Raw genomic sequence first — 24152 nt, 5'->3', positions numbered from 1 at the left:
CAAGAGGCTCTTTAGTTTCTCTTCACTTTCTGCCATAAGGGTGGTGTCATCTGCATATCTGAGGTTATTGATATTTCTCCCAGCAATCTTGATTCCAGCCTGTGCTTCTTCCAGCCCAGCGTTTCTCATGATGTACTCTGTATATAAGTTAAATAAGCAGGGTGACAATATACAGCCTTGACGTACTCCTTTTCCTATTTGGAACCAGTCTGTTGTTCCATGTCCAGTTCTAACTATTGCTTCCTGACCTGCATACAGATTTCTCAAGAGGCAGGTCAGGTTGTCTGGTACTCCCATCTCTTTCAGAATTTTCCACAGTTTATTGTGATCCACACAGTCAATGCCACTTTAGCGTCCACCAAATTCCCATTCCTATGAGGTAGGACCATTTAGTAGCGTTGATCTATGCATCTCTTCCTGTTCCAGTACCAACTTATTTCTAGTATATTATACTACTTTTTTTTTTAATATCAGGGAGGGTAAATCTAACCTCATAACATTTCCCCCCTAAAATGTTTGTCAGCTTTTCTATACACTCTTCCAAATGCACTTTAGAATCATTTTGTCAAGTTTCCAAAAGACTACTGAGTTTTACAAAAACTGCCCTGAATTTATAGGTTTATTTGGGGGAGAATTGACAGCTTTACGAAACCGAGGTTGGCTATCTAGAAACATGGTGTCTCTTCATTTATGAAGTTTTCTTTTCTGTCCAGCAGTAAACATACATAGTTTTCTTCACACATTTGTTAACTTTATTCCTAGGTACTTTGAGTTTTTGTTGCCACTATAAATGAAAGCAATGCTTTTCCTTCATTATGTTTTCTAACTGGTGGTGACTGTTACATAGGAAAACTGCATCTGGTGACTTAACCAGACTCTTATCCTACTAGTTTTTCTGTTAATTCAGAATAAGTTTTCTTAAAATTAACACATTATTTCTCTGGACAGAAACCCTTTAGTGTCTCCACGTTCTTCAGGATAAGAATGAACCCCTTTTACAGCACACATCCCTTCCTAACTTGGCCCCTATCCTACCCTACAAGACTTCTCCAACACTGACTCTCAGGCCAAGGTATTTCCTTAAGGTGCCTTGGACAGGCCATGCATTTCCACCTTTTACCTTTGAATATAGAGGCTTCCCAGGTGGCTCAGTGCTAAAGAAATCCGCCTGCCAACAAAGGATATTCTGGTTTGATCCCTGGATTGGAAAGATCCTCTGGAGAAGGAAATGGCAACTCACTCCAGTATTCTTGCCTGGGAAATCTCATAGAGGAGCCTGGCAAGCTACAGTCAATCCATGGAGTCCCAAAAGAGTTAGTCACAGCTCAGCAACTCAACAACTGCTTGGAATTCTCTCCACACCTCCCTTTCTATCTTTCCTTCAGACTTTGTTCCTGTGTCACATTCTTAGGGAATCTTTCCCTGACTTCTTATCCCAGACTGGTTAAGACCCCCCTCGTCTGTAATCTCCCACTATATTTCTGCTTACCTTTTTGTAAGCAGCTCTTGTCCCATTGAAAACTTCTTTCCTGAAACTAACATATGTTCATTTTGAAATGAATACTCAAGAGAAACCCTTATAATTCAATCAACAACTTAGTATTTTAGTAAAGTCCTTAAAAAAAAAAACCTTTTCATAATTGAAACAGCTGATTTACAATGTTGTGCTAATCTCTGCTGTACAGCAAAGTGATTCAGTTCCAGAGACACATCTTTTTATTTTTTTGTCTTTTTTTAATTAAAAAAAATTTTTTTTAAGGGTTTTTAAAAAAATGTTTGGAGGTCAAGGTTCTAGTTGCACGTTTGTGAATATCCTGCAAAGGTTCTTCGGTAGGTCCTCCAAACCTGTGATTCAGCCCCTGGCTAAGAATAGTGACCCAGAGGGTAGCCGACTGGGAGCAGGTGCCCGGCGGCTCTCCATTTCTGCCATCCACGAACTCACACGCACTCCGTGCACAGCTGCAAGCCACACGCATTGCCCCCTCCCCCAGGGTCCCTGGCATCTGTCAGGAAGTGCCATCAGCTTCTCTCCAAGGACAACCCCGGGGGTGGCTCCCTGTAGGGCCTCCTCAGCCAGAGGCTTCTGGGACTGGGGCTGATGAAACAGGCCACTTCAAAATGGCCTCGAGGTATCCTTTCAAGATCCAAGTGGCTTCGTCCCTCTTTTCTAACCCCGGTCCCTGTGTTTTAAGTTACCGGAGATTTTCTCAGAGACCAGTGCATGGGGTCGCAGAGTCGGACACGACTTAGCGATTGAACAACAGTGGCTCAGTCCCATCGTTCTCTCGAGAAGGCGGTCTCCGCCGTCTCTCGGGAAACACAGCCCGCCCAGTCTTTGTTGTATCAAATGCATGAGGAGCCATGTTTGCTTTCAGCAAAAGGCGGACAGGGTCGCCGGAGCCCAAAGCGGGCGGGGCGGGCGACCTGCGACGGGCGTTGGACCCCCCCACCCCGCCTGCATTCGGCCCCTTTCTAGGCTTTGAGGAAGAGAAAGCGAGCCCCTTTCCCAGCCCCACTCACTCGGCCTCCCCGGGCCCACGTTCACCCTCCAGGTTCCCTATTTGCATTAAGAGGTAACCACCTCGGGCTGTGGGGGTGGCAACTGCGGCTCTAGGGCTCGGAATTTTCAGGTCCCGTTGGCCAAGAGTCTCGGGGAGCCCTTTGGGACCTCGGATTCGCCCCGACGCCCCTGGGATCAGGGGCAGTTTCCCGTTGTTTCCTAGACCCCAGGACACCATCGGGGTCAGGGCTTCCAGCTGGGCTTCCTGCCCCCCCCGCTCACGTCTTCTCCAACCCCAGAAACGCGCCCAACTCTGCAAACAACAAGCAGCTGCCTTCAGGGTCCCCCAGGCCCCACCACCGCCCCCGCCTCCGTCCCTCCCCTCCCCCAGCCCAACATCCCAGCTGGTCGGTGCCGCGCTTGCACCGGAAAGGGCGGGGCTCGGCAGGCGGGTAGCGTGATTGGCCGTGGCGGGGCTGACGCCCGCTCCGGCTATAAGAGGCGGGCGCCGGCCACCTGCGCCACAGTCTTCGCGGAGAGTCGCCGCGGTTTCCTGCTTCAACAGTGCTTGAACGGAACCCGGCTGCTCGTCCCCCCCCAGCCCCGGCAGGCTACTCAGAGCCAGCCCTCGTCACCACTTGACAACACCCTCCGACCGGCCCAAGGTCCCCGCCGCCGCTCCAGCGCAGCGCAGCCGTCGCCGCCGCCGCCACCGCCCCTTCTCATCCGCCCGCCATGACGACCGCATCCCCCTCGCAGGTGCGCCAGAACTACCACCAGGACTCGGAGGCCGCCATCAACCGCCAGATCAACCTGGAGCTCTACGCTTCCTATGTGTACCTGTCCATGGTGAGCGCGGGCTGGCGGGCGGGCGGCGGGCGCGGCCTTCCCGGGCGGCGGGGCGGGATGGGGGTGGGGGTGTGGCTCCCGGGCGGGCCCTCCCGCCTCCAGCCTCCCGCCTCCAGTCTCCCGCCTCCTTGCGCCCTTCTTGGAAAATGGAGGTTGCTCCAAGTCCCCGAGGACTTCTGCGCAGAAATTTTGAGCACTTGTCCCTGGGAGAGCTCCCATAGGCCAGGGTCGCTTCTGCGCACCCTTTTTTGTTTAAAGGGAGCTGAGTTTCCTTAAGAGGTTGCTACGCTTGCCATCAGTGCGATCCCGCAGTTTGGAAAGTGGACTTGAGCATTTTCATCCCTTCTTGTGCCTCCCATCACGTGATCGTGGGGGGGGCGGGTTGGGTGGAGTTAGGAGGTTAAGCTCCCATCCCCCTGAGTGCGGCGGAGCCTTCTGGGTAATGGTGTCCAACTCTGGGGGCTAGCGCGAAATGGTTTATCTTCTGGGCCGAAGAACCGGCCGCACCTCTCTGCTCTGCTTATCTCTTAAGTCCCACTTAAATGGAAGCATATCTAGAAATCTCCCCTTCTGCCGACACTGGCGCTTTCTGAGTCACATCCTTGTGCCAGGCTAGTTAATTTATCTTTTTTGTGTCTTAAGGGTTGTGGCGTAATTGAACCCTTAGTTCTCGGATAAAGTCCACCAACAGTTACGGGGCCAGATATTTTTCCATGCAGTAATGCGTGGAATCAGTTTCCCCAAATCCTTGTTTTAGGCGGTGTGATAAGAGTTAGAATTGTTTTTAACCGCCAGCATTGTGCAAATCATCCGAGAATAGACATGTTGCAGATGAGTTTGGAACAGACCTGGATCTCTGACTGTCATTCCATTTTAGGAAAACTTGAATACAGCAAGGGTGTAAAACGGAATCAAATTTTTGTTTTCTACTGGTAATATATTTAGCTTAAATGTGCAATAGCGTTTACGGTAACTGTTACCTTGCCTACCTGGGATAATTTTAGAAATCCATCAGCCTGCTGTAAGCTGACAGCTGGAGTTTGAACAGGGATTGTTCAGAGAAGAGAAGGCGCTAATAGTGCAGGGTAAATACTCCAAGGTCTCTCTGAGCAAATTTGACAGTAGTTGTAAAAACTTTACTTTGCACTAACAGAAATGCTTAAGAGTTCCATGGTAGAGACAGCTCCCATGGTATTGTACAGGAAGCAAACTTCCAGTTTCAAGGACCAAGTTTCATTTTTGTGTTTCAGAGTAAAAATGAATTACTATTCAATTCAGGAACACACCCTGCTCCAGTCTTCTTAGGCTCAGATCCTTGCTGGGTTTTGAGAAACCAGCTAGCAGACTGCCTTCTTTTGGGACTCTAACATGTTCATGTTCTACTTTCAGTCCTACTATTTTGACCGCGATGATGTGGCTTTGAAGAACTTTGCCAAGTACTTTCTTCACCAATCTCATGAGGAGAGGGAACATGCTGAGAGACTAATGAAACTGCAGAACCAGCGAGGCGGCCGAATCTTCCTTCAGGATATCAAGGTAAACGAAAGATCCTTGGGTTGTCCTAGCAATCCTCACGTATCAGAAATCCCTGATGCCAGCAGTTGTTATTGTCAGGTGAGACCTTGGGTTTTTGTCTTTTGTGCTTTTTCAAGCCTACTGTCTAAGCTAAAGTGGGCAGACAGTAATAAGCCAGGATATTAAGTTGGAAACCATTGTCAGGGGGAACTTGGCGCTCTTCCTTGTGCCAGTCATGGTTGTGATACACTAGATGCTTGCTGGCTTGGTGTTTTTATGGTAGAGGTTGCAGGTACACTCACCTAAGCGCCTCTCATTCAGAAACCAGACCGTGATGACTGGGAGAATGGGCTGAATGCAATGGAATGTGCGCTGTGCTTGGAAAGAAGTGTGAATCAATCACTACTGGAACTGCACAAACTGGCCACTGAAAAAAATGATCCCCATGTGAGTACGCTGACACCTGGGAGTAAATGGAGGAAATCATTGCCTGAGGGGCCGGGGAGGCTTACCAATAACTTTCTTGCCCATTCTCTTTTCTAGCTGTGTGATTTCATTGAGACTCATTACCTGAATGAGCAGGTGGAAGCCATCAAAGAATTGGGTGACCACGTAACCAACCTTCGCAAGATGGGGGCCCCTGGATCTGGCATGGCAGAGTACCTCTTTGACAAGCACACCCTGGGACACAGTGAGAGCTAAGCCTCAGGCTGGCTTCCCACAGCCACAGGGGTGACTCCTCTGGTCACCAAGGCAGTGCATGCATATTTGGGTTACCTTCACCTTTTCTATAAGTTGTAACAAAACATCTACTTAAGTTCTTTCTTTAGTACCATTCCTTCAAATAAAGTAATTTGGTACCCAGCTGTTGTCTCTTGAGTTTTGGGGATGGGGTGGAAAAGTATCTAGGTCATCTTGATTGAATGTGTAAGTACCACCATGGTTCAGTCACGCTAATCAAAATGGAACACCAAAGGAGGATTTGTATTTATTTATTAAATTCCTTAGTTTGGGAAAGGTACCATGACTTGAGTGTATTGAGTTCACACAGAACTTAAGGACTCCTGATTCTGAATTAGGTGTTCTGTGTTTCCAGCAGCTCTAGCTCTCACAATGTATATTTACAAAAAGCATTTTAAGGCTTAAAGTAGATTTGCAACTACTGATTTTTGTTATCCATGAAGCTAACCATTTATTTCATAGAAACATACTCTTCGGTGTGGACAGCTATATGCCTATGACTGGATCAGTGTCCTGCTGGTGTACACGCAGGTAGGACCAGGCCGGTGGAGTATCCCCCTTGGAGGAAGCAGGCTAGGAATGTACTTCATCCCTAGTGAGAATTTGAGAAAGTTTACATGAGTATAAAAAGATACCTTCATTTCAGCAAGATAGCAGCTGCAGTAGAAGGGCAAAAATTGAGACATCTTAAATATTCACCAGTGAATAGTATTGGAAGACAGCAGAGATTCATTGCTAGCCTGCTCTAGTAGCCCCTCAACCAGCCACAGTGATTTGCTAAACGTTTAGTTTTCAAAGCTATGTATTATGACCACAGAAGAACTGCTTTGAGAGTCCAGAAATGGGAAGTTAAACTTCCTCTCACATGGTAATTGGGGGGTGGGGTAGTGTGGATCTAACTGGGTGAGTGGATGTCCAGGAAATCTGGAATAAAGGGAAACCTCTGGTGGTATTGCAACAGCTTTAGGTTGACCTCAAAACAGGAAGAGCTCATTTAAGTTCAGAAGTCTTTTTAGTGAGGTCCCCAAAGCATAAGATCCATAAGATAACCCCAATGGATCTGAATTCCCCCACCTTATCTGCTGTTTCTCAGGGTTGTAGATGGTATACTCAGAAGTGCTTCAGGACCCCTGTTAGGGGGCAGAGCTCATATGTGACTTACCAGCTAAGCCTGGGCAGTAAGTTGAGTTCTTGGGCTACAGCCTAAGAGTCCTGAATTCTGCCCCATGTTTTTGTTTGCCACCCCTGCTTAAAGTGAGCTCGGTCCACTGGTAACATCTGCCCATCTAAACCTGGTCTCATGGCCCTTTGACATCATTCCTGTCAGTACTACCTCATCTTCCTATACCTGGGCCCCAGAGAAGTCCTGGTGATGTCAGGCTCTTGGGGGAAATAAGCAAAAGTTGCCTGACACCTTTCCATGGGCCTGCTGTGGCAGCCAGGTGTGTACCCCAAGCCAGTGCTGGGCATAGGGCCAGCATGCCCTGGCCGTCACAGGACCACAGGAGAATTGTGAACGCAAGGGGATTCAGAGCAAGGGAAGCTGGTGAGGGTCACCCCTGGGGAGCTGGGGGTTTAGTGACCCTGGTTTGAGTAGAGGACAGACCTGTTGTTCCAAATCCCAGTAAGGATCTCCATGATCTTTGAGTATAGTGTGTATGTTGCTTGTTGATTGTCCCAAATGCGGTTCTCTGAGATGTTCAGGGGCCTCTGACATGTCCATCAGGTTAAACTCAACAGTTTTCCTTTTCATATGAATCACTTCTGGGTGCTCTGTTGAGACCCCAGGATTCTCTGGGAGCAATTCAAAACTCTTCTTGGACCTGGGGGTTGCAGGCTGAAGGCTTTGATCTTTGACAGGGTCATCTATGCCTGAGATTCTTCGAAGACTTGAGGGTGCTGACTGTCCAGGTGGGAAGACCATAGGGGTGTGGCTGAGGGGTGTCTGTGGGGCACTGTGGTAGCCTGACCTTCCGTAGAGCACCGCGGACTTGAAAACATCTTCCCCCTTCCAGGCCTTGCTGTCTTCCTGGTCGCTAGTGTTCTGTCCGGCCCCTCCAAGGTTCTTGGGCTGGTTCTCATGAGAAAGGACTTCTTTCTTGGGCCACAGTAGTTTGGTCTTTGAGTTTGTCCTGGGGGACTGGCGGTCGTGGGATTGCAGCCCTAGGAAGCGGCCAATGATGCCAGTGTGAGCACCCTCTTGCTCCTCTAGATCTGGCTGAAACTCCATGTCTTCCTTATCCAGACTGGAAAGAAACAGAAGGCTCCAGGGTTAGTGGAGGGCCAAGGGCCTGAAGCCTGATGTGACTTCTGTACCCTCTCATCTCCCTCCCTCTGGCCCCAGGCCCAGAACACAGTCTTCCTCACCTCACCTTAGACTTGCCTCTCTGCTGATCCATCCTGTACCTCTCAATTAATCCCTCCTGGCTGAGCTCACGTCTTGTCCCTGTTAACGTCCAAACTTCCCAGCCAGGTATTTAAGGACTGCCTCTTCAGCACTCACATATTCCTTTTAAAACCCCTCACTCCAGGCAATCAACTATTTGTCCCCAGGTATGGGGAAAAACATGACTTCCTGGGAATCCAAAGCCTATACTCTGTGAAGCAAAACCTACCTACACCAGAATGGGGCTGCCCTGGCCCATGTCCAGATTCTCCCCATGCTTCAGGGTCTAGCTCCTAGTTCAGCTGGAGGCCACCTCTCAGGTGGCCAAAGGTGATCTCTGTTCTATACTCTGTCCCTTACCCAGGCATCCAGTACTTTGTACCTTGTATCAGAGACTGGGCCCTGGATTTGAGCTCACTCACTCAACTGTGCTTCTTAGAGGCAAGTCTCTGTGTTATTAGTCTCTGTTATCCACCTTACCCAGCTGCTGAAGCACAGTCCATGAGAAGAGGCGACCTCCAGCAACGTTTCTGACCTAAGCAAGCCTCCATCCTTAATCATTTGATCACTTATCCAAACCCTCCTTACACAAACTGGACTCTAAATTTCTTAACTTGCTGCTGCTGCTAAGTCACTTCAGTCGTGTCTGACTCTGTGCGACCCCATAGACGGCAGCCCAGCAGGCTCCCCCGTCCCTGGGATTCTCCAGGCAAGAACGCTGGAGTGGGTTGCCATTTCCTTCTCCAATGCCTGAAAGTGAAAAGTGAAAGTGAAGTTGCTCAGTCGTGTCCGATTCTTAGCGACCCCATGGACCGCAGCCTACCAGGCTCCTCCATCCGTGAGATTTTCGAGGCAAGAGTACTGGAGTGGGGTGCCATTGCCTTCTCCACTAGCTAATTGTACTGACAGCTTAATACGATATTCAGTTCTTAGAAAGATAACAGTGCTTTTAATCCTGCAGCAGAAAACCTTGATGGGATGGACCCTGAGATGCAGCGAACACTCTCCAAAGTTCCCCCCACTCTGTCATCCTGGGGAGACAGAGCTGTCTGGGGCAGCCCCTTGGCCCACTGTGGCCCAGCTACAACTCTAGAGGTTCTAACCAAATCAGGGAAACAGGACCCATGTGGGGCAAAGTGTGGCTGCTGTGGGTGACATAAGGCCTATATTCTGTAGTAAGAAGTCTACTCAGAAGGTGCCTATGATGACCCAACCTCCTGCTTGCTCCCTTGCCCAGGGAACCCCACTCCCACTCTTCATCCAAACACCCCAGCTTATTAGAAAACAAGAGTTCTAAGCCAGAGTCAGGAACCAGGCCCAGACATAGCTGCATCACTAACCACCGACCGCCCTTGAGTAAGTCTCTTCTCTCTCTGAGCCTCAGTTCCCAACTCTGGACACAGAAGGGTTTGATTGGAGGTACCTAAAGGCCCTTATAGCTTTAAGAGTCCTTACACAGCACAAGATAAGTGTTAAGGGTGTGGAGTTGGAACTAGACATACCTGGCCCACCTGTGCTGCTTACTAGCTATGTGACCTTGGATTGGGCAACTGATTTAAACTCTCTGAACCTGGACTTAATCATCTAAAAAGTAGAGATAACAAACCAAGGTTAGTGGAATAAGAACAAAATGACTTATATATACATATATATAAAGAGCATAGTATAATGCCCAGCATTTAAAAAGACACCCAATATGCATTAACTGGCTTCCCTGGTGGCTCAGTGGTAAACAGCCAATGCAGGAGACATGGGTTCAATCCCTGAGTTGGGAATATCCCCTGGAGGAGGAAATGGCAATCCACTCCAGTATTCTTGCCTGGAAAATGCCATGGAAAGAGGAGCCTGGCGGGTTACAGTCCATGGTATCACAAAGAGTCAGGTATGACTGAGCAACTGAGCATGCACATGCATTAACTAACTCTAAGTTCTTAATTAAGCAGACCCTTGCATTTGGGGTTTTATACCCACTGAAGTGGCTCCCTGGCACTTCCCACCTGATGTTGAAGGTGGAGCCAAAAAAGGAAGGTCGGCGAGATTGGGCAGAAGCAGCTGTGTAGGGAGGATGTGGTTCTGGCTCATTCCAGTACATATCTCGCTCCATCGGTGGCAAGTCCTGGTGCATCTCGTCTACAGCCAATAGGGACACCTGGTCATCAGGGACAGAAGGAGAAGTCCAACAGAAAGGTAAGCCGTAACTGACCATGAATTTGCCAGGTGACTTGGAGAGGTCATGGGTGGCTCAGATGGTAAAGAATCTGCCTGCAATGTGGGAGACCCAGGTTTGATCCCTGGGTTGGGAAGATTCCCTGGAGAAGGGAATGGCAATCCACTCCAGTATTCTTGCCTGGAGAATTCCATGGACAGAGGAGCCTGGCGGCCTACAGTCCATGGGGTTGCAGAGGCAGACACAAATGAGCAACTAACATTTTGGAGGGGTCGCTTCTCTCTCTTTGGGCCTCAGATACCTTTCTGAAATGAAGAGACTGATGCTAGTTATAGCCTCAGAAGTTAGACTGAGAATCCTGGGAGTGAATGGTTGGAGGGCAATTCACAGAACTGTGGGCCCCCTCCCTGGGTCCAGGACAGGTTCTCTTCCTCCCCTCATACCTGCAAACTCCTGTCAACAATCCAGTTGGTCTCAAAGTCATCGTCATCCTCTCCAAATGGGTTGATGAGTTGCTCTGCCACCTTGAGGGTAAATGAGGTTCTGGAAATCCTCAGGTGGAAGCCCCTGCAGCCTTGCACCCACCCTTAAACCTGGGCTCCTGCCATTTCCACCCCTCCACCCCCTCAGTGATGTCCTTCCTGCCTGACTACTGTCTCCAAAGCCACAATGTAGGGACCCTCCTCTCCTGGTTCATGACCCTTGGGCCACAGCCAGCCTTGTCCCAGGGAGGCTCACCTTCAACCAGCCAGCATAGAAGAAGAACTGCAGGAATGTGAAGAGGGGTACAACGAGGTCCATCTCATGGCCAGGGTAGGCCTTGGCTGGGTTCAGAAACTGCCGCCCAATCAGGCAAGCCAGGAAGAAGCTGTATACTGCCACGGTCACCACCTGGGAGGGAAGGGAGGAAGTGGCAGATATGGGCTGGGTGGGGACTGTGGGATCAGGAGGCTCCTTAGGCTGGGAGGACAGGCCTTGCTCTGACATGCACACTCATGTGACTTTGGGTCTCCGTGATCTCTTCTTTAAAATGGAGAGGGGAGTGCTTGCTTCAGCAGTACATATACTAAAATTGGAATGATACAGAGAAGATTAGCATGGCCCCTGCACAAGGATGACACGCAAATTCGTGAAGCGTTCCATATTTTTAAATACTTAGGAGTATATCTACCTAAAGAAACAAAAGACCTATGCATAGAAAACTATAAAACACTGATGAAAGAAATCAAAGGGGACACAAATAGATGGAGAAATATACCATGTTCATGGATTGAAAGAATCAATATTGTGAAAATGAGTATACGACCCAAAGCAATCTATAGATTCAATGCAATCTCTATCAAGTTACCAACGGTATTCTTCACAGAACTAGAACAAATAATTTCACAATTTGTATGGAAATACAAAAAACCTCGAATAGCCAAAGTAATCTTGAGAAAGGAGAATGGAACTGGAGGAATCAACCTGCCTGACTTCAGGCTCTACTACAGAGCCACAGTCATCAAGACAGTATGGTACTGGCACAAAGACAGAAATATAGATCAATGGAACAAAATAGAAAGTCCAGAGATAAATCCACATACCTATGGACACCTTATCTTCCACAAAGGAGGCAAGAACATACAATGGAAAAAAGACAACCTCTTTAACAAGTGGTGCTGGGAAAACTGGTCAACCACTTGTAAAAGAATGAAACTAGAACACTTTCTAACACCATACACAAAAATAAACTCAAAATGGATTAAAGATCTAAATGTAAGACCAGCAACTATAAAACTCCTAGAGGAGAACATAGGCAAAACACTCTCCGATATAAATCACAGCAAGATCTTCTATGACCCACCTCCCAGAATATTGGAAATAAAAGCAAAAATAAACAAATGGGACCTAATTAAACTTAAAAGCTTTTGCACAACAAAGGAAACTATAAGCAAGGTGAAAAGACAGCCTTCAGAATGGGAGAAAATAATAGCAAACAAAGAAACAGACAAAGAATTAATCTCAAAAATATACAAGCAACTCCTGAAGCTCAATTCCAGAAAAATAAATGACCCAATCAAAAAATGGGCCAAAGATCTAAACAGACATTTCTCCAAAGAAGACATACAGATGGCTAACAAACACATGAAAAGATGCTCAACATCACTCATTATCAGAGAAATGCAAATCAAAACCACAATGAGGTACATGCCAGTCAGAATGGCTGCTATCCAAAAGTCTACAAGCAATAAATGCTGAAGAGTGTGTGTAGAAAAAGGAATCCTTTTACACTGTTGGTGGGAATGGAAACTAGTACAGCCACTATGGAGAACAGTGTGGAGATTCCTTAAAAAACTGGAAATAGAACTGCCATATGACCCAGCAATTCCACTCCTGGGCATACACACCGAGGAAACCAGAACTGAAAGAGACACGTGCACTCCAATGTTCATCGCAGCACTGTTTATAATAGCCAGGACATGGAAGCAACCTAGATGCCCATCAGCAGACAAATGGATAAGAAAGCTGTGGTACATATACACCATGGAATATTACTCAGCCATTAAAAAGAATACACTTGAACCAGTTCTAATGAGATGGATGAAACTGGAGCCCATTATACAGAGTGAAGTAAGCCAGAAAGATAAACACCAAAACAGTATACTAATGCATATATATGGAATTTAGAAAGGTGGTAACGATAACCCTATATGCAAGACAGAAAAAGAGACACAGATGTATAGAACAGACTTTGGAACAGACTTTTGAACTCTATGGGAGAAGGCGAGGGTGGGATGATCTGAGAGAACAGCATCGAAACAAGTGTGAAACAGATCACTAGCCCAGGTTGGATGCATGAGACAAGTGCTCGGGGCTGGTGCACTGGGATGACCCAGAGGAATGGGATGGGGAGGGAGGAGGGAGGGGGGTTCAGGATGAGGAACACATGTAAATCCATGGCTGATTCATGTCAATGTATGGCAAAAAACACTACAATATTGTAAAGTAATTAGCCTCCAACTAATGAAAATTTAAAAACAAAGTAAAATAAAATGGGGAGGGGATTCCCTGAAAGTCCAGTGGTTAGGACTCCACGCTCTCACTGCTGAGGGGCTGGGTTCACCCTGGACAGGGAACTAATATCCCACAGTCCTCACAGCAAGCCGAAAAAAAAAAATTAAATCAAATGTGGGTAATCACTTTGCCTCCACTGCCTAGACCAGGCAGGGGCCCGAACTCTTTGAATTTGGCGCTAAAAAGACCCTGCAGAGTCCAGGCGTGATTTCCAGAGGAAGCCTCTTCCTCAGTCTCTAAGTGAGCCCTTCTCATCATAGGCTGCTCCCTGGCTCCCTCTCAGTTTCCCAAAGGCGCAGCTTCACCAGCCTAGTCCTCACCTGAGTGTACACCAGTGGGATGCTGATCCAGTCGTAGGCATACAGCTGTCCACACTGAGTACGCAAGGTGTTCATTTCCTAGGGGAGCAGGAAGGAAGGGAGGGTCAAGAGGGTGGTCTCTCTTGACCACCACCTGCTCTCCAGGCTCAGCGCCCAGCTCGTCCCCAGATACCAGGGTCTGGAGCTCAGACCCTGGCTGTGTGGTCATGAACAACTCACTTAACCTCTCTGTGCCTCAGCCTCCTCAACTATCAAAAAGGAACCAGGATCTTGGAGGTTCACTTTAGAGAGAGGATGGGAGGGGAAATTGAAAAGGAGCCACTTTGGGCTATGGAATCCTGTTGGAAGAGATCTTACAGTCCCAAGGCAGGCTCTGGGAAGACCCTCAGGGGCTCAAGCCTTCTCTTTGTAGGAAACCTGTTCCTCGTGGGGCAGGACCCTGCCTGCTCCGCAGCAACCCCATCAATGTAATGGGCTCACGTTGAGCAGGCTCTGGAGCAGGATAGGGTCCCGAATTCGACCTCCAATCCATGCCTTTGTTGACAAGTTGGCAAACCACACCCAGGGCATCCAGAATGAGTTGTGTGGCAAGCTCCGTTTTTGTAAGTGCTTGTGTTCCGAGGGTGTCATGAAGCCTGCAGGAGAGAGTGGAGAAGACAGTGGGTAGGAGAAGCTTTAGAAGGGGTGGCTGGCCAGGCCTTGCCTGGTTGGGTCCAGAGTTCAAGACCAAGTACTTGCTGAGCCCACAAGGACCTCAGAGCTCCTTTGCCATCCTCTTTCTCTCAACAAATAATCACTGAATTTCTACTCTGTGATACTCTGGGCTGAAGACGAGAGAGGGATCTGTCTTCTTAACCAGGATCTCATCAGGCAAGCCAGAGACAGAGCTTGCTGACATACAGGCTGCAAACCAGACAGCAGGAAGCAAAAGAGCAGACGGAGGTAGACTCTGGTTCCTCACTAGTTCCCGAAGCCCCACTGGGGCCCTCAACCCTCACTCTTCCCTGATCCCTCCATGAGTCCTTAGCCCTGTCTCAAAGCACTGTCTTCTGAGTCGGTTCCTGGCCTCTACTCACTTTCAGGCCCCTGAACCGCCCCGCCCAATTCAGGTCCCCGCTCACCAGATCTCGAGCCCACCCCCCTGGTCCCAACCAATCCTCAGCCCAGGCACCTCTGACCCCACCCATCTTCAGCTGAGGCTCCGCCCCATCACCCTCTGGCCCCGCCCACTTCCCCCGCTTGGCCCCACCTGCTTTCACCAGGTGCTGTGGGCTGGGGAAGCGTTTGTAGACCGCAGCACTGACGCTGCGCAGGATGAGCACGTTGCCCAGGTTGGCATAGCGCATGAGCGTGCGCCGCAGCATCCTGCCTTGCTCGTCCTTGCCCTCCACGAAGGACGACACCAGGTTCATGAGGCGGTCGGGCCACGGCAGGTTCTCATACTGGTTCCACCAGCGGGTCACGACTAGCGTCACGTAGAAGCCTGGGCAGAGGGGCACGGGGGGCGAGGGGCGAAGGCCCACGCTGCGGCCAGAGCCCAGCGAGGGCGATGCCTCGGTTTCTCCATCCTTCTAATTGGCTGAACCCAGCCCCAATCCTGCTGGAAGGCGCTCGGGAAGGAGAGACCATCAGAGCCTTGCGTCAAAGCACGAGAGCCTTGATTGAGTTCTCCCTGTGGCCCCACTGGCTTTCCTGGAAATCCGCCGGATCCCTCCCCTCCTGTGTAAGGCTCCAGAGACTACTATAATGTCAGCCCTGCCCTCAGAAAGTGGGATCTCAAGTGCTCTTAGCCGGACATTTTTCCTAATGCCTAATGTCAGTCCCTCTGGCTGCAGGCTCTCCATTTCCCTGAACTACCGAGAGGCACTGACGTGCAACCGGCCTTCCCAGGAGCTCCTCGTGGTCTGCCTGTCTGGAGCCTGGAGAAGCCACCGGGACCCCCACGCGCGGAAAGGGGAGCTCACCCAGTACGAAGGAGATGGGGATGAGCTGGATGTAGCTGTCACAATACAGAGTCAGCTTCTCAAAAATCACCTGCTGTTCGTCCGTGAGGGCCATCCTGGGGGAGGTGAGGGGTGGGGGGCAAAGATGTGTAGACACTAGGAGGAGATGGCTGAGACCCGTCCCAGGTCCAGCCGCTCCCAGGGTAAGAGAGTGGCAGCCTCATTTCCTCCCTATCTCTCATTGGCCTGCCTGGGGCCCCTCCTCTGGCCTGAGCCAGGTCCCCCTTCTTTCTCCCACAGCCCCCAAACCCCAATGGGGCTTCTGCTCCATGCCTGGAGGAGAAACCCTCAGGAAGTTTTCTGTGAGGTCGAGGAAGGCAGGTCCTGCTGAAGGAGTCAGTTTTAGGCACTGCTGACTCTTAAAGGATCCAAAAGACAGTTGTTTGAAAGCAGGTTGAGGGACTTCCCTGGTGGTCCAGTGGCTAAGACTTCCACTCCCAATACGGGGGCCCATGTTCGATCCCTGGTCAGGGAACTAGATCCCATATGCCACAACTAAAGATCTAGTGTGCCACAACTAAGGCCCAGTGCAACCAAATGAATAAAAAATAATATATATTGAAATACAGTGTTTTGTCTTTGAAAAAAATGTCTGGTGAGGGGACGAATTGGTAGAGCACAGAGGGGGTTTTAGGGTTTAGGGCAATGAAATTATTCTGTATGACACTAATGGTGGATGCAAGTCATTACACATTTGTCCAAACCCATAGAGTGTACATCACCAAGGAGGAACCCTAGCATAAACTATGGACTTTGGGTGATAATGAGGTGTCAGTGTGGGTTCATCTATTATCACAGACGTCCTGCTCTCTGGTAGAATGTTGATAATGGGGAAGGCTGTGTGTGTGGCGGGAGGGGGTTGGGTATATGTGAATTCTCTGTACCTTCTGCTCAGTCTTGCTACTACCCCGTAAAACAGCTCTAAAAAATAAAGCCTAATTTTCTAAAGTATATTGGTACCCTAGTAACAACCCAAGAGAATAAATGTGCTGTTATTAGTATTATCCTTATGAACTCGAGAAATTTATGTATTTGATAAATTCATTGTCATCACTAATGCTTTTCTCATTAAAAAATGCTATATTATATATTCTGTAGTTTCATTGACAACAGAAAATATTGCTATCCTGCTTAAATAAACGTTTGTATTGGGGGAAAAAAAGCATGGTCTGGGCCTATGAGAGAAACCAGGTGGGATTCAGGAAAACAGGCTAACTGGATGGTACCAGATAAGGGCCCTCCCCGGGATGGAGGAAAGTGTGTCTGAGATGGTCTGACCTGTACTGCGTTTCCCTCCCGGCTGTCTCCTTTCCTCTCCCCAGCCCCCAGGCCCCAGCCCTAGGGGTTTTCCACAAGCTTAGCACAGACTTATAGGTCTCTGTGCATTGGCCTCCTAGATCGCTGAGGCCCCTGGAGCTCCAAGCTCTGGAGCTGTCCCCCCTTGTCCCCCCGAACCTGTAAATGAAGCGGATGATGTAGTAGCAGAGCAGAAAGATGAGAAACTCGCCATAGAGCAGTTTGTAGATGCTGCCTCGCCAGCACAGCAGCAGGCGGGAGAAGGAGCCTAAACGGGCATTGGCCACTTGGCTCGAGTAGGTGACAGTCATGGCCAGGCCCTGGGCTACAGCAGATGGGCTTGGGTCCTGGTGGACAGACAGAGTGGGATACTGATGGGGGCGGGCAGGAGGGAGCAGGGACCTCTTCAGAGTCTGTCCAGAACTCGTGAGTGACCCTTCCCTGCTCTGGGCCTCAGTTCTCCCATCTGGACACTGGGAGGGGGGCAGGGAGGTACCCTCCAAGAAGCTAGGGAATTGAGCTCAGGGGCTGTCCTTAGCCTTGGCATGGAGGACACACAGAAGTCTGTCCCCTTTAATTGTACTACAAAGGCAGCAACACAAGTGTCCAAAAACCTAAGTGTGGGCTCCTTCCTGTGTTCTAAGTCCAACAAGTTCATTGCCCCCCACCTCAAGCTCTGCCAGCCACCCTGGAGTAAGAACTGGTAAGGGACATGGGCAGCCTTGGCTACCAGCCTGTCCCCAGTACTCAGAACAGAACTTGGATGGTAGAGATGTGACTGAATGATGACCCCAGGGCCTTTCCACCTGCTGATCCTCGTTCCTGGGGGACACTCTTCCTAATTTAACTTGGCCACTTTAATTTAACTTGGCCACTTTAATTTAACTGTATGGCTCACTCCCACTTTAGATCATTTCCTCAGAAAGAATGTCCCCAGCCACCCTACCTGGAAATAGCATCCTAGTACCACCAGCCCTCTCTTCTCCTCACCTTGTTCGATTTTTCTACATAACACTTACGTGTTACACTCGCAGTTATATTTTGCAGGCTATCTGCATGTTTACTGCTTATTCCCTCCTGGGAATGGACGCTCCCATTGTGTTCTCATAGGAGGTGCTCAAAGAAATTTCCTGAAGCAATGATTGGCCGCCCTCCCCCTGCTCCGGTGCAGCCGCACTGGCCGTCTCTGTGCCTGGTGTTCCCTAAGTTCATTCCCACCTCAGGGCCTTTGCACAGACACACAGGTGCCCGCATACCTGTGCGTACCCACCATGGGCACATGTGCAGGGTCATCCACCCCAGTGGCCCTCAGAGCCCCAGCCCAGCCTGCTGGGATGACCCCTTACTTACAGTTCGGGCTCCTGGCTGGCCAGGCGATCCCACACAAGGTCTGGCCACAGGACTGGTGGGACTCTCTGGGGTCCTATGGCCAGTGCCCCTGCCCACACTTAGGGGCTGGCACTGCCCACGTGTGTGCTGTATGGTCACTTGACTCTCTAAGCCAGAGGCCCTCCACAAAGGAGCCCTTGTCTTGGCCCCCTCCTCGTAATCTCCCCTTAAGCAGCAGGCAGCACAGTCCAGCCAGGGCCTCTCTAATTCCTTCCGGAGGATGGGGGGTGGGGGTTGGGTTGAGACCAGGGCTGGAATTGAGGGCAACCCCCTCCACCTTGGGCCTTGATGATCCTGCCATTTCCTCTGGGCCCTATACTGAGGGGTCTGTTTCTGATCCCTGAGGTCTTGCAGGGAGAGCAAGATCTTGTGGGGAAGAGGGGGCCTTGGGCCTTATCTCCAATGCCAGGAGCCATCAAGAGAGGGGAGACTTTGCCCAGGACCTGTGGGCTTGTGCTGCACTTTGGGTACCAGAAAGAACACTGGACCACAGTCAGAAGTTCTGGCTTCTAGCCCTGGCTCTACCACCTGAGGAGGTGACCCTGGGTGGGCCTCTGCTTCTCCCTAGGCCTCGGTGTCCCTCTCTGAAAAAGGATGGCGTTGCTTTGGAACTCCATCCCCTCAGGGAGATGACAAAATTCTGCACATACTCGTGAGGAGCTCTGATTGGCTGCTGGTGACATCATAGATTATTTGGGCTGTGATTGGCTGGCAGGGCCCAGTTAGTAGGTTGCTTTAGAGCCCTGGAAGGAGAAGGAGGGGCAAGGGGGCTGCTGTGTGGGGACAGGGCCTGGTGCGGGATGACACTGCAGTTGCTTATGCTGCTGGCTCCCAGCCAGCCCGTGCAATAGGGGAGTGTGTGCCCAGGTCCCCAAGGAGGGCTGTTAATATCGCAACAGCTGGTTCCGTACACTTTAATACATCAATCCATATGTGAGAACTCTCCTAAGCCACTGGAAGTGATGGAGTCTAAGAGGTATCTCCTCTTGTATTAAGTGAAAGCTTGAAGCAGCAGTGGCACTTGGTCTTCGATGGCTGCAAGAATAATCTGGAATGTTTGTTAAATATGTGGCTTCTCAGGATCTTTCTCCAGAGCCTGATTCTGAGACCTGAGGGATGCTGTATGTCTAACAAGCACTGGGGGAATTATCATGCCAGTGGGCTCCCGACCACACATTCCAAAGCCCTGATTTACAATGTGACCTTGAGCCTTAAAATAAACTGTTCACTCCTTCCTGCCCCCTCCCTCTCTCCTTCACTTTCCTCTTCCCTACCTAACCCCACACCCCGCCCCAGTGTTAACGATGCTGAAACTGCAGGTGATTTTTTGCACGGCATTTTGGCCTTTATAATTCTCTGCCTGGAAAAATAAACAATTCCACAACGACCTTGGGTGCTCTTCTAATCACTGCAAACAATCGTGCCATTACTGTTATAAGGGAGTCTCTTTAGAGATCAGGGGCCATCTTCGAGGAGTATTCACTGCATCTCTGCTGCCTGTGCTGTGGGAGACTTCTTTCCCAGCACTGTCCTTAAACAAACTGGAGAAAGGGGCAGGTTTACCTGAGCCTCAGTCTCCTCATCTGTGAAGTGGGACAATAATGCCTACCTCAGCAGCCAGGTGAGAATGTTGGGTGCGAAACATTATAGTCAACTCTCCAAACCAGAGAGTTCTTATGGCTGTTAACTCTCCCTGGGGAACATCCACAAATCCCTGGTGCCTTTGCCCCGCCCTCCAGAGTCAGCTGGTCTGGGTGGGGTCCAGTGGTTGGTATTTTCCAAGTTCCCCAGGTGAGTCTAGTGGATGGTGTGGGTTGAGGATCACTGCCGTGAGAGAATTTTTTCCTTCCTTGTATTCCCTCTTCACCCACCAACACATGACAACACCCAAGAGGGAGAGCTTTCCGTTTAGCACATGCTTAAACATTTAAAATTAAAATCGAAACCTATGCCTGATACCACACTTGGCCTGAGGACCCTCTTGGTGTTGGCATAAATGAACCATCTGCCTTTGTGCAATCAGGTTCCTGCCTCCAACTGTGGTGGCCACTGGAGGGCGCCCTTGACCAGCTGGCTTTGGCCTGGGAAGCCTGGTTCACTGGTCTGTGTGGATGGTGAAACTGGCATGGATGGCACTTCATCTCCTTGACCCTGACCAGCAGCCAGAGAGCCAGGAGAGGGAGTCAGGAGACCCTTGAGTCCTCCCTGCCTTTCCCTGAACTTCGAGTTCCTTGGCAGTGTGCCCCAAATCCCAGCAGGACCAGTTGACTGTTGCCCCAGGTCATCCCCAGAGACACCCCATGAGCAGCCGCTCCTGGTCACACCCCACTCCTAAGACAGGCACACCCCAGGCATAAGTCATGGTCTTTCCCACCGGGTCTCAGTTATGTAAATGTCCGCAGCCAGGCAGGCATGACTCAGGCACACGGAAATGCCTCCACGAAGCCTGATTGACCCAATCCATCTTGGACGAAGGTCCCAGGATTGAACTCTGCCAGGATGGGGCCCAAACGCATCCGTGTCAGTCTCTTCTGCTTTCCATTCCACAGTCAGTCAACAAACCATTTTTGAAGCCAGGACTGAGCCTAATCCAATTTCTGCCTTCAAGAATTCATGATTGGACTTTCCTGGTGGCCCAGTGGTTAAGAATTCGCCAGCCAGCGCAAGGGCCATGAGTTCAATCCCTGGTCCAAGAAGATTCCCCATGCCAGGGGGCAACTAAGGCCTAGTGCCACAACTACTGAGCCCACACAATCTCCCTGCTCCGCAACAGGAGAAGCCACTGAAGTGAGAAACCTGTGCACCATGATGAAGAGTAGCCCCCACTCCAGCAACGAGAGAAAGCAAAGCCTGCGTGCAGCAATGAAGACCCAACACAGCCAAAAATAAACAAACAATATTTAAAAGAAGAATTCATGGTTAATAAAAACCAGAATAATGCTTAAATAGCCCTAACACAGAGGGACAAGGCCTAATATCTGTGCCATGTGCATGGAAGTCAGGGAAAATTTTACAGAGATGGGGGCATTTGAGCTGGGTCTTGAGGTATGAGTAGGAGTTTGTCTGAGTTGAGAAGAATGGAAATGCATTACATATCAGAGGAACAACCCATGAAAAGTCACAGAGGCATTACTGAGAATAGTTAAGTAAGGCATTATTATCCACATCGCACACAGAAGAGGACACTGAAGTTCAAAGCCTGCTTTGTCCAAGGTAGCATGGTTATAAACAGCCAGGTTGGGATTGGAAACTGGGTCTTCTGATTTTAAATCCTGTGCCTTTTCCACCAACCTGTTGTCTGTAATCTTTCCAGTGGAGGTCAGTTTCTGAATGGTGAAACTAGTCTCACCGGTTAGGGTAGTGGGGTTGAAAAGAGGTCTGAGGGATGGGGGGTGCACAGAGGAGACTCTGACTGCAATAGAGACCATGCCTTTGAGGAGCCCCCCAGCAGAGAGCCATCTCTCGGGGCAGATGTAGCAGAGCTGGGCAGATGCATGGAGATTCCACAGGCGGAATGCTATGGCTTTCTCATCTAGGATCACCATGGCAACAGGAGCATCACAGAGGGCCTGCCACTGTGCCCTTCCAGGCCCTGTTTCAGCCGGGCAGGAAGGAGGGGACCCAGCTTGGCTGGGGGCACTGGCAGGGGGCCCTGAGGTGGGTCAGCCAGGCCTGGATGCTGCCTCCAGGCTGTGTAGGGCACCTGCCAGCCCATACCCCTCTCTTGGGCCAACCACTGTACGAACAGGGCAGAAGCCAAGAAAGAAAAGGAGAGGTCTTGGTACAGCTGGACAGGGCAGTGGAGGGATCCTGCCAGCCTGGGGCCTGAAAGCAAGACAGTCGACAACACCTCTACCCTGGAGCCAACAGCCCTGATCCCTGAAGGGCCAAACAGACTCCACAGTCACAGATCTGAACACATGAGCTCTGGCTACTGCAGGAAGACAACAGGGACCAGGAGAGGCAGAGAGGCTGGGACACACTCAGGTCCAGTTTTACCAAGCCCCGCCCTGCCAATGACAATGGAATAGCATGGAATAAACCAGAGCCGGCCCAACTACTGATGCAAGGCGAGAGGACTCACCACAGCCTTGGGGAGGACCCTGGAATCTCCAAGTTACCCCATCCGCATGGACTCTGTCCCCCTGAGGTCAGCCAGGTGAGGCACAGACCCCATCCACACCCCTCAACCCACCCGCTCAGGATTGGGGCTAATGGGCAGGGGCAGGGGGAAGAGGAGCCTCACAGGGGGACTACACTGGGCGTGAGAGCCCAAGGTGCTATTAGGCATTCCCCACGAGTCAGGAGCCTCAGCTTTCTCATCTGCTGAATGGGCGTGTAAGCAGTTTCACAGGCTGTACACAAACCAAAGTGTAAGGGAGAAATTGGCTTGCCTCGAGTCATAGAGAATTAGAGTCAGAGCTGAGATATTAGGCAGGTCAGAGTAGTATCTCTGCGGTTCCAACAGATTCCTGAGGTTCAACTCCACAACCAAGTGCTAACTGTTGGCTGAGACTGGTGTTGTGCTGGGCATTGTAGGAGGAAAAAGAACGGGAAACAATGGTTTCTTCCATGTCTTCAGCACTTACTGGGTGCCAGGCAGTGCATGTGTGTGTGTGCTGTCACCTCAGTTGTGTCCAACTCTTTGCGATCCTATGGACTGTATGAAGCCTTACCAGGTTCCTCTGTCCATGGGGTTCTCCAGGCAAGAATACTGGAGTGGGTTGCCATGCCCTCCTCCAGGGGATCCTCCCAGGCAGTGCGCTAAGCACTTTTTAGAAATGATCTCAGCTCATCATCAGAACTGGGGAATAGGAAGCATTGTCCACCCGTGACAAGTGGATGTCAAGCCCAGAGAGAAGGTAAGTAATCTACCTGTCTCCATTCAAAACCCTAGCCCACCTGGTCCCAAGCCCTTGTGGAAATGACTGTGTAAGCTGCCTCCTGGTTGGACTGGGCAGCCTGATCCGAGTCTGTGTAAGGCTTCAAGGCGAGCCTTCCTCAGGAGGTGGTCAGACCCAAGAGCAGTGGGAGCAGAAGACACAAGGGCAGGTCGCTGAAGAGTAAGCCATGGTGACCATCAGGTCCACCGAGCGAGCTGCCTTGAGTAGCCTGGACTGGCCTTGGACACAGGTTGCCTGGCAACCCCAGGTCCATTCCCTCTCCAACGCAGGCCAGGGCTCCAGAGTCAGCAGGTAAAACTATAGGACAGTCAGTGACATATGAATTTTGGATAAACAGTGAATAACTTTTTAGTGTAAACATGTCCTGCACTACATGGGTTCCTGGCGGAGGCCATCCGGAAGCAATGTTCTTTTCTATGCTGGCATCTCAGCTGCAGTGAATTGCTCCATCCATCGTTCCCTCCTCCCTACTGCTGACTTCTAGAGCCTGGCTGCTCAAAGGAAGGAGGGGTTGTCTGCAGTCCAGGTGCAACAATATCATTTAAAAGTTTTATTTGTTTTTTTTTTTGAAGATTTTTTCTACATGAGATTAACCTTTGTTTTTGGCTGTGCTGATTCTTTGTTGCTATGGGGGTTTTTCTCTTATTACAGGGAATTATTATTATTATCCACAAGGGAAGCCCAAGAATACTTGTGTGCGTAGCCTATCCCTTCTCCAGCAGATCTTCCTGACCCAGGAATTGAACTGGGGTCTCACCTGCATTGCAGGTGGATTCTTTACCAACCGAGTTATCAGGGAAGCCCCTTATTACAGGAAGCAGCGGCTATGCTCTGGTTGTGATGCACTGATTTCTCATTGCAGTAACTTCACTTGTTGTGGAGCACGGGTTCCAGGGCGTGTGGGCTTCAGAGGTTTCAGTTCCCAGGCTCTAGAGCACAGGCTCAATAGTTGTGGTACACAGGTTTAGTTGCTCCATGGCATGTGGGATCTTCCCGGATCGGGAATCAAACCTGCGTCTCTTGCATTG

General features: G+C 50.1%; 2 protein-coding genes and 1 non-coding gene across 3 annotated transcripts; 2 read left to right on the top strand and 1 right to left on the bottom strand.

The window, feature by feature from the left end:
- Positions 1 to 3013: 3013 nt before the first annotated feature.
- FTH1 (ferritin heavy chain 1) lies at positions 3014 to 5728 on the top strand. The gene is made up of 4 exons (XM_065937485.1): positions 3014 to 3349; positions 4739 to 4885; positions 5186 to 5311; positions 5408 to 5728. Exons 1-4 carry the CDS (start codon positions 3236 to 3238, stop codon positions 5564 to 5566), a joined length of 546 nt encoding a protein of 181 aa, XP_065793557.1. The 5' UTR covers positions 3014 to 3235; the 3' UTR covers positions 5567 to 5728.
- A 1452-nt stretch (positions 5729 to 7180) lies between these two features.
- BEST1 (bestrophin 1) lies at positions 7181 to 17142 on the bottom strand. Its single transcript, XM_065936749.1, is given in 10 exon segments — positions 7181 to 7216; positions 7218 to 7851; positions 9989 to 10140; positions 10602 to 10682; positions 10897 to 11049; positions 13533 to 13610; positions 14013 to 14167; positions 14782 to 15015; positions 15497 to 15591; positions 16991 to 17142. Coding segments are annotated over 10 exon segments (1770 nt in total).
- LOC136170030 (U6 spliceosomal RNA) lies at positions 11201 to 11307 on the top strand. The gene has a single exon (XR_010663490.1). It is a non-coding gene; the product is annotated as a U6 spliceosomal RNA (small nuclear RNA).
- Positions 17143 to 24152: the final 7010 nt, after the last annotated feature.

Source organism: Muntiacus reevesi, chromosome 5 (genome assembly GCF_963930625.1).
Source record: "Muntiacus reevesi chromosome 5, mMunRee1.1, whole genome shotgun sequence".
NCBI classification, from domain to species: Eukaryota; Metazoa; Chordata; class Mammalia; order Artiodactyla; family Cervidae; genus Muntiacus; species Muntiacus reevesi.
The sequence above is the reverse complement of the archived record's forward strand: the minus strand, read 5'-3'. Positions and strand labels throughout refer to the sequence as shown.